The sequence below is a fragment of the Humulus lupulus genome, chromosome X, assembly GCF_963169125.1.
Source record: "Humulus lupulus chromosome X, drHumLupu1.1, whole genome shotgun sequence".
NCBI classification, from domain to species: domain Eukaryota; kingdom Viridiplantae; phylum Streptophyta; class Magnoliopsida; order Rosales; family Cannabaceae; genus Humulus; species Humulus lupulus.
This window is the reverse complement of record NC_084802.1, coordinates 5,323,310-5,334,494: the sequence shown is the minus strand read 5'-3', so window position 1 is coordinate 5,334,494 and position 11,185 is coordinate 5,323,310. Positions and strand designations below refer to the sequence as shown.

The 11,185-nt window shown below is 31.0% G+C and overlaps 1 protein-coding gene across 1 annotated transcript; it reads left to right on the top strand.

Annotated features, from left to right (window-relative positions):
• Positions 1-488: 488 nt before the first annotated feature.
• Positions 489-8,567, top strand: LOC133805374 (glutamate receptor 2.7-like). The gene is made up of 5 exons (XM_062243539.1): positions 489-887; positions 4,673-6,036; positions 6,105-6,417; positions 6,955-7,364; positions 8,060-8,567. The coding sequence occupies exons 1-5, from the start codon at positions 617-619 to the stop codon at positions 8,549-8,551; spliced, it is 2,850 nt and encodes a 949-aa protein (XP_062099523.1). The 5' UTR covers positions 489-616; the 3' UTR covers positions 8,552-8,567.
• The last annotated feature ends 2,618 nt before the right edge of the window (positions 8,568-11,185 follow it).

The window sequence follows — 11,185 nt, the reverse complement described above, 5'->3', positions numbered from 1 at the left end:
ATAAAAACAACCAACAACAACAAGAATCAAAGAAAATCACTTACCCATGTGTATCTTTTTTGCAAGATTTTAGAGAGGAAAGGTATGGGATTTTGTTATGAGAGGGGTATTTTTGGTATTAAATGAAAGATAAGCATTTGTATCATATGGTGGTTAACTTTGGTTCAAATTTTAATTATTAAGCTAATGTAAGCATGATTTATCAAATTTCCCTATAAAAATGAGTTAGTCAAAGTAACGGCCGTGATCGTAAAAGAAATTACAGGCAGAGAATGAATGAGAGAAAAAGCTTTGACAAATCAAGGTCATGATGAGAAATTTGGAGAAAAATCTCAATTCAATGCCATAAATACTTTTTTTATTAATTAGTTATTTATTTATAAGAATGATAAAAAAAATTCTAGTAAGATATAATATTAATAATTCTCCTCCTCCAGTTATTTTGTTCTAACGTAGTGGACCGATTCTCCCTTCCTCTCTCTCTCTATATATATATATTTATACATATATATATATTATATGTCTATGTAACTACAAACGAAGGTTATTAGTTGAATAAGGCATCATATACAGAGAGGGGAATGAAAATTAGCAGTATTATTGAAAAGATTCAAGTATGACAATGAGCAAGAATAATAATTATGCTATACTATTCTTGCTAATGGTGAGTTGTTCAACATGGATGCTGGTATGCATGGCCCAAAACGACACGATTCCGGTGAGAGTTGGTGTCGTTTTGGACCTTGAAACTCTGCAGGCTAAGATTTGGTTAAGCTGCATCGAATTGGCACTCTCAGACTTGTATGCCTCCCATGCCCACTTCAAGACTAGATTGGTTCTCAATATCAGAGACTCCAACAAAGATATCGTCTCTGCAGCCTCCGCAGGTACCTTTCTTGTCTCTATAATTTTATCATATATATATAATATTAGCTTAATATTTAGAGAAAAAGTTAATTTATTTATTAATTACTTAAATTTAATAAGTAGAAACACACACCTTTTTCCATATTTCTGACTTTTCGTTAGACAGGAGAAGAAAAGGAAGTAAAAAGAGCAGCTAATTCGTTTAGCTTAATCTTGTTGGATTATAGTTTTAAATTTTCAATACTTAATGTCGAGTAATTATTGATATGATTAGAATAATATATTAATATAACTATATAAATATATATATATATATATATAATGTGCGTGCATGCATAATAAATTGGAGTTAGTACGTATAGTACTTTAATGATTATACTCTTATGATAATTCTCTTTTTACACTTTTGTATCATTATTAGTAATAATTTAGTTGACATCAATTTCTTTATTAATAAATTAAAATATTAATATTATAATAGAATACATAATCTAGAATATCAGGAGCAACTTCAACGTTTTTTTTTTAACATCGGTCCATCATTTTTTTATTTTCGGCACCTGCATAGATATAATTTCAAATATTTTTAGCTGACAGTATATATTATAGGTATTTAGAATATCCTGCAAATTTTCAAGAAATTCTGAATAGTTTACAAAGCCGAAAACATAGTTCAAACTATAAAATTTTACGCGCGTATATAAAAAAACAGGCATGCGTGCAACAAACAATTTAGACTCCGTTTTCAATACCATATAATTTATTTGGAATTTTTTGAAAATTTGTAAGATATTCTAGATAGCTACAATGTACACTATTATATAAAAAAATTTAGAACTATATCTATCCAGGTGCCGAAAATAGAAAAATAATGAACCTATGTTGTAAAAAGAGAATGCTTTGTAGGTGTTTCCCAGAATCTATATATATATATATATAAATAAAGGAGAGCTTCAAGGAGGTGATGTGACACTCTAAAATTACTCCAAACTATTTTTTCTAATTTCTCCTTTAATCTAATTTTTTTTATTCATTTTTATTAATAAAGAGATGATGTGTCATTCTAAAATTACTCCAAACTATTTTTTCTATTTTCTCCTTTAATCTAATTTTTTTTATTTAAAATTTATTTTTTTAAATATTTAAATAAAATATTTTTTTAATTAAATACCTAATAAACTAACAAAAATACATTAAATGTTATTTTTTTAGATATTTAAATAAGATATTTTTTGAATTAAATACCTAATGAACTAACAAAAAATAAAATAATAAAAAAAACTATAAATATATATTACATAATAAACTACAAATATATACTACATAATATACTAAAAAAATAACATCTTTGAAGCGGTATATAAAAGATTATGCAAACGAGTAATCAACATTTTGATAAAACATAAGGTCCACGAGTTAATTTTAAAAAATAAAGGGTCCAAATGGGTAATCGGCTAAAATACAAAGTTCAAAATGGTGTGTATATATAATTTACTTTCTATAAATAATTTTTAACACTTTGAATAAATACATAGCCCAAAGGTTAATTTTTAAAAATAAAGAGTTAAAATAAGTAATCGGCCAAAGTATATTGTTTAGATAACCAACCTATCTATTCCTATTTTTAACATCTTGACAAAACTTGAGGTCCACAAGTTAATTTTAAAAATTAAGACCCCAACGAGTAATCGGCTAAAATACAATGTTCAAAATGATGTGAACCCTTACAAAAAAATATAAATTATATGTAATTTAATTTTTATAAATTTTTTTGAACCTTTTGAATAAATATATGGTCCAAATGTTAATTTATAAAAATAAAGGGTCAAAACGGGTAATCGGCCAAAATACAATGTTCAAATAATCGATCTATCCAATCCTATATTTAACCTTTTGACAAAACACGAGTTCTAAAAGATAATTTTTAAAAATAAAATGTTCAAACGGGTAATCGCCCAAAATAAGTCTTACACAAAACATAAATTTCCATATACATAATTTAGACTTTTTATAAAAAAAATCACACAAAGCGTATAATAATGATAATAATAATAAAAAATAAATGCACACGTACAACAAATTTTTTGAACTTTGTTTTCGGTACTTTAATTATTCAGAATTTTCAAAAACTTGCTAGAGATTTGATATACAACGGACACCATTATGAAAAAAAAAATTGTATTCAATATGTTGACTGTGAATTTAGCCAACGACGTGAGAACGTCAACTACGACAACCTTCAAGAGAATTATAAACGACAACAGACAGTTTTTTATGAACGGAAGTAAATAACACAAGGTTTTTATAGTGGTTCAGCCCCGATGATCGGTAATAGCCTAATCCACTTAGAGATTTTATTACTATATTCACACTCAAGATCAGATGAACCTTGTCAACTGAGTTTCTTCAGTGTGAGATACTCCAGAATACAAAAATGGGTTTTTCTCAAGAACAACACACTTTCTCTCTCTAGAATACAGATTCACTCTCAATTTTGCCAAAAGTCCTTTTACGATCCTCCCAAGTCCCTATTTATAGACCTGGGTTCTCAACTGATATCCCCTTTTGATCGGGATATTCTATTATTTACCTAATATTTATATTACAAAATAAACATTCAAAATATAACTCATCCCTAATTTCGAGTGAGGATTGAGTGATTCCCGGATGCTTAGACCAATTCTCACTGAAGTAGTTTTCGGGCAGTTTGACGTAGCTTCTCATGCATGTTGACTATTCTTCAAGCTTCACGTAGGTCAAAGGTAGCATACGCATGGCTCTCCTTGGACCAAAGGTCAACTACACTCGAGGTATACTCCTCCATTGTGTCCGATCGGACACAATGGTTGTCTTCTTTGGCTTAAGGTGGTTCAAACCACCTTATTTGACTCCTTCAATCAAGGTCCAATATGACCTTACACTTTGCTCCTCGGACCAAGATGGTCCGAGCCATCTTCTTCCTAGCATATCCTCGTACCAACATGGTCCAAGCGCTCCTGCAGGCGTCTTGCACGATCGGGGGAGGTCATGTGCGATCGGGGGAGATCTTGTGCGATCGGGCATAATGCCCCTTTACTTGGACCTAAATGGTCCAAGCTTCCTTTGGCTAACCAAGGTCCGATCGGACCTTGGTCCTCTCTCTTCGGACCTAGGTGGTCTGAGCCACCACCTCTCCTTGGATCAAAATGGTCCAAGGTACCCACAAGACCACGTTCGATCGGGCACACATCCTTCTCCTTAGGCCAACTAGGTTTGAACCTCTTCGCTCAACCAAATGCTCGATCGGGCATTAGGCTTCTCTCCTCGGACCAAGGTGGTCCGAGCCACCATCTACTTCTCCTTGGACTTGAATGGTCGAAGGTACCTCCTATGTGTATGCTCGATCGGCCACTATGTGGCTTTCCCCTTTTGAGTAAAACTTGAGCCTTATTCTTTTTGAACTCATTCGAGCCAAGCTTAACAAGAGGTCCCCTAAGCTTAGGTCCGATCGGACCTACTGTTTTTATATCTTGAACCAAAATTCATACCTCCCCTTCACTTTCTTGGACTTGGCACCAATTTAATTATATGGGTCTTTAAACTGAGGTCTAAGCCAAGCAACCCCCAGTCTAAATACTCTCTTCGATCGGGCGTATTTGGCTTGACTATCTGTCTCATTCCTTAACTGATGTATTGGGCCATTACTAAGCCAGATCACCCTACTGACTCATGCCACGTGTCAATTTCACTGTCACGTATTCCTTTCAAATATTCGAGAATTATCTATTGAGATTGATTGACTTGTTTCTTTTCTATGATGAAACAGCTCTCGATCTTATAAAAAACGTACAAGTGGAAGCAATACTAGGCCCACAACGTTCAACTCAAGCCAAATTTATTATCGATTTAGGACAAAAAGCTCAAGTGCCAATAATATCATTTTCCGCAACAAGCCCTTCTCTCAAAATTCCAAGCCAAAGCTCATACTTTTTCCAAACAGCCATAAGTGACTCATCTCAAGTCATAGCCATTAGCTCCATAGTCAAAGCCTTCGGATGGCGAAAAGCCGTGCCCATCTACGTTACCAACGAATATGGAGAAGGAATCATTCCTTATTTGGTTGATGCCTTAGAGAAAGTCGATTGCGGAGTGCCCTATCGAAGTCCCATTCCACCCTCGGCCACCGACGATCAAATCAAGGCCGAGCTTTACAAACTCAACACTATGCAAACTAGGGTTTTCGTTGTTCACATGTCGTCCGACCTAGGGTCAAGGTTGTTAATCATAGCAAAAAAGATTGGAATGTTTGGGCAAGGCTATGTTTGGATCATAACTCAAGGTATGACCAATCTCTTAGGCTCCTTAGACTCCTCGATTATTAGTTCAATGGAAGGAGTTTTGGGAATTAAGAATTTTGTGCCACAATCAAAAGAGCTTGACAAGTTTAAAGTTCGGTGGAAAGCCAAGTTCTACAAGGATAATAGTAATAAGAATAATCCCACTTTTCTTGATGCAAAACTCAATGTCATAGGCTTGTGGGCTTATGATTCAGCCCAAGCATTGGCCTTAGCAGTTGAGAATATCAGTAGGAGTGGTGTTATAAATACACCCATATTAAGTAACGGTGGCTCGACTACTGATCTTGATAGTTTTGCGGTGTCACCAATTGGTCCAAAATTATTGGAAACCTTATTAGGCACAAGATTCAAAGGCATAGCGGGAAATTTCAACTTAGATAATGGGCAACTAGAAATGTCAGCGTTTCAAATAGTGAATATTGTGAATGGTGGTAGAGGAAGAGAGATTGGTTTTTGGACACAAAAAAATGGACTGGTAAGATTCTTGGATTCCAACAATGAATTATGTTCGACTTCAAAATCGAATCTGGGACCTATTATTTGGCCAGGAGAGTCTTTATTGCCTCCCAGAGGTTGGGAAATTCCGACAAATGGTGGGAAGAGGTTGAGGATTGGAATTCCAGTCAAAACTATGTTTACTGAGTTTGTTAAAGTGACACACCATGATCCAGGTACTAACATATCAGAAGCCACAGGCTTTTCCATTGATGTATTTAAGGCTGCGCTTGAAGTATTACCATATGCTCTTTCTTATGATTTCTTTGCTTATGCCAAGCCTGATAATACAAGCGCTGGCTCTTACGATGAATTGGTCCGCCAAGTGTATCTTGAGGTAATAATAATAAGCATTTTTATTTGACTTGGTCTAAGTTTAACTATACAATTCATACATACATACAGAAGTATGATGTTGTGGTGGCAGACACGACAATTAGAGCGAAGCGAACCCAATACGTAGATTTCACATTGCCGTACACAGAGTCAGGCGTGGCAATGGTGGTGCCAATGAAAGATCACAAGACAAAAAGTGCATGGATTTTCTTGAAGCCTTTGACGTGGGATTTATGGGTCACCATTCTTTGCTTCTTCCTCTTCATTGGTTTTGTCGTTTGGGTTCTAGAGCACCGGATAAACGAAGATTTTCGAGGACCACCTTCACATCAAATCGGCACAAGCTTTTGGTTCTCCTTTTCAACCTTGGTTTTTGCACAAAGTAACTATTCCCTCTCACTATATATATATATATTTATATATATATATATATGATAATTCTCGTCCTTCACCTTAACTACTGGTAGAACTTCTTGACCCGAGAATAGTTTTTATAGCTATATATTGTAATTATTTAGAGCATTTTGCAAATTTTCATAAAATTTTGGATAATTTACAGTACCGAAAATTAATTTTAAACATGTTGTTGCACATGTGACTAATTTTTTTTATGCACGTGGAAAGCAAAATGTTTGAAGCTACTTTTCAATACTGTAAACTATTTTAAATTTTCTAAAAACTTGCAGAATGCTCTAAACAACTACAATATACACGGTTATTAAAAAAAATCATACCGAAAATTATTCACGGGTCAAGAACACTGAAGAGCCACATCGTTTACAGAGAATTGTGAAGCCCCTATATTGAGAATTGTGCTATATATATATATATATATATATATCATTTTTTACTATTAGTAAAGATTTAGTTGTTTGATTTTTCCTTTCTAATAATGAATTTTTTTATAATTTGTTTACAGAGGAGAGAGTGGTGAGCAACTTGGCTCGGTTCGTGACGATTATATGGGTGTTTGTGGTGTTAGTGTTGACTCAAAGCTATACGGCTAGTTTAACATCACTTTTAACAGTGGAACAACTTCAACCAACTAGTACCGATTTGATACAACTCTTAAAGAGTGGAAAAATAGTGGGGTGTCAACAAAGTTCTTTTGTGTATGAGCTATTAAGACAAGGAGGTTTTCCAGCTTCTCAAATTGTATCTATTGAAAGCGCCGAACATGGTGACCAACTCTTGTCCATGGGGAGCGCAAAGGGTGGTATTGCTGCCTATGTCGATGAAACCCCTTATATTAGGCTTTTTCTTGCAAAATACTACTGTTCCAAATATACCATGATTGGCCCCATATTCAAAACTGCTGGCTTTGGTTTCGTAAGTACTAACTTTCTATTCAAGCTTTTCCATTCTTTTTTTTTTTTAAAATTCTTGTAGTCGTTTTCATTTTTTGAGTTATATATTAGTTGAGGAGATTTTTTCCTTGCTCATTATGTTCAAAAGAGAAAAAAAATTGCATTGTAAGCACGGTCAAATAGTTTGTGCAAAATAATATATAGGGAAATTTTTCTATAGGGCTTCACTTTAAGCTTTATTGGTGGAGCTGATCCGTGTTCTCGACTCATGAACAATTTTTGGAGCGATTTTTTATTATGACCGTGTATATTGTAGCTATTTAAAACATCCTGTAAATTTGCAGAAAATTCTGAATAGTTTACAGTATCGAAAACTAACTTCAAACATGTTGTTGCACCCGTGACTAATTTTTTTTATGCGCGTGGAAAACAATATGTTTGAATTTAGTTTTCGGTACTGTAAACTATTCAGAATTTTCTGAAAATTTGCAGGATGCTTTAATAATAGCTACAATATACACGGCCATAAAAAAAATCACGCCGAAAACTGTTCACGGGTTGAAAAAAACTGAGAGCCCTACCGGTAAAGCGTAAAGTGAAGCCCCAATAAAAAAATTGTCATATATATGGAGGATTTTATAATTATATATATGATTGTATAATTAGTGATGAAGTATACCAAGTAATAATTGTTGTGCATGTGTTACATTTTTTTAGGCATTCCAAAAAGGGTCTCCTCTTGTACATGATGTTTCAAGGGCCATTCTTAATGTGACAGAGGGAGAGGAAATGAAGAGACTCGAAAGCAAATGGTTGGAGAGGAATTCGAAGGAAAACACTTGTTTAGAAATCGACCCCAAAATCTCATCCAACAGACTTAGCCTCGATAGCTTTTGGGGTCTATTTCTAATAGCCGGCATTTCTTCATTATTTGCACTCACAGTCTTTGCAATTATGTTCCTTCATAAGCACTGGAAAATCTTGTTGGATTCCAATGATTCAATTCGGAGGAAAATGAGAGTCATTTTCAAAAGCTTTGACCAAAAAGACCTCAGTTCCCACACTTTTCGAAAGAGTAATAATAATACCAACTGCCCTCCAAGTCCAACAAGTACTACTTTTTCAGGCTCAAACTCGCCACTCTCAATGGCCTCTCCCGAAGATGTACGGCCTAGCAACGAGAATATTATCCAAATCAATGAACAATAGCTTACCAAGTTATATATATATACTAGAATCAAGCAACTATCATATTTACTTGTTTAGTTTTATTTATAGAATTTATTAATTATTTTTATTAAATTTATATTAATATTATATAAATTTTAAAATAAATATTATATTTTAATTAAATAATTTATTTATGTTTATGTTTTTGTTTGTTCTAGTTTTTGTATTTGAGAGTGATAACAAGAGATTATATATTATATGTTTAATGTAATATTAAATACTATATATGAATTATAAATTTAAGTTTATTGCTAATTTGTTAAAAAAAATAATTTGTTGCTAATTCACAGTATATTATATTATATGTTTAATATGATATTATTAAATTAAGCTTAAATTTAATTAAATTTTATTTAAGTTATAAAAATTATAATTTTATTATTTTTAAATAATTATCATTGTAAAATATCTCACAAATATCATATTTTAATTTGTTTAATTATTTATTATTTTAAAATAATTATCATGGTAAAATATCTCAAAAATATCATATTTTAATTTATTTACTTATTTATTATTTTTAAATAATTATCATTATAAAATATTTCAAAAATATCACATTTAAATTTTTTTAATCATTTATTTTATTTAAATTTAAGTATTTAGAAACTACAGTTAAATATAAGAATATATTTTGTTAAATATAAGAATATTCCGTTAAAGTTAACCTTAAAAAAATAAAAAACTGTTAAAACAAAAAATTTCTGTTATCTACGTACTTATTATATAGAAGAGATATATATATTTTTCTATGTATATGCCAAGAAAAAATATAAAAAATATTTTAGATTTAATTATATTAGTTTATTTTTTTTAAAGTAATAACTTTGTAAATGAATAATTTAGTCAGTGCTGACCATTCTAATAGATATTTGCAGAACAAGTATGACACATATGGACAAAGCATATATATATATATATTTATATAATTAGACTTCTCTGAACGATTATTGATTTCAAGTGAATATGACACTTACCCCTCATTTAATTTTAAGAAGAAAGAATAATATTATTCAATATTCTAGCTTATTAATTAGTTTGTTCTACTTCTGTTATGTTACATTATATATTTAATTTTCTTTAACCTCATTCCCAAGATTCTGACTACCATTCTTGGAAAAGTTATATTTGAATGGAAAAAATACAAATGGAACGAAAAGTTATAATTAATCACAGTATATAATAATACAAATAATGTCAATTTCTCTCATGAGAATTATAGGTCTCACAAGTCCTGCCCAACCCAAATGGAACGAATATTAACAAGGAACAATACAAGAATAAGAATAATTTTTTGGAGGAAAGTGAATCCCTGTCTCAACAAGATCTCATTTAATTTTTTATTACTTTTTATTTATTTTATATATTTCTTAATATATTTTGTAGTAGATTATAAGGACTTTTAATTATTTAAATCATCCTAAAATATCTTATTTTAATTAATTAATTAATTAATTTTTGTTGAAGTTTATGTAGTTGTTAATTAATATAATATAATATACTAAGGATAGTAGATTATATTATGTTATATGTTTAATATGGAATTATTCTAATAATAAGTGAAGTTTAAGTTTAATTAAATTTTATTTAAGTTATAAAAGATATGATTTTATTAATTTTATATAATTGTCATTATAAAATATCTCAAAATATTATATTTTAATATATTTAATTAATTATTTATTTAATTTGATTTAAGTTTAAATTATGTTTACAATTCACAGTTAAATATAAGAATATTCTGTTATATATAAGAATATTCTGTTAAAGTTAACGAAAAAAATAAAACACCATTAAAATTATGAATTTCCGTTATCTACACACTTATTATATAAAAAATATATAGAAGATATATATATTTATATATATATTTAGGAGAATTCTCCGCTTCAGTTTAAGCCCTGCCAGTAGGGCTCTCAGTGTTCTCGACCCGTAAACAGTTTTTCGGCTCGATTTTTTTATGACCGTGTATATTGTAGCTATTTAGAGCATTCTGCAAATTTTCAGAAAATTATGAATAGTTTACAGTACCGAAAACTAGGTTCAAACATGTTGTTGCACGTGTGACTAATTTTTTTTATGCGCGTGAAAAATAACATGTTTGAACCTAGTTTTCAGTACTGTAAATTATTCAGAATTTTCTGAAAATTTGCAGGATGCTCTAAATAGCGACAATATACACAGTCATAAAAAAAATCACACCGAAAACTATTCACGAGTCAAGAACACTGAAGAGTCCAACCGATAAAGCTTAAAATGAAAACCCTATAGGAGAATTGTCTTAGACTTGGCTATTATATATACTAATAGACTAAGGGAATATTGAAGGTTTCTTAAGCTAACTCCTAATGTGGTGTGGGCTCCAGGGTTAGTCAGTGCTGACCATTCTAATATATGATACATATGGACAAAGTATATTTATATATAATTTGACTTCTCTAGATAGAACTACGATTGATTTCAAGTGAATATGACACGTACATTACCCCTCATTTAATTTTTAAGAACAAATAATAATAATAATATTCAATATTCTTAATTAGTTGTTCCACTTCCTGTTATATTATTATTATGATATATTTTTCTTTAACTTCAATATATTATATCCCAAGA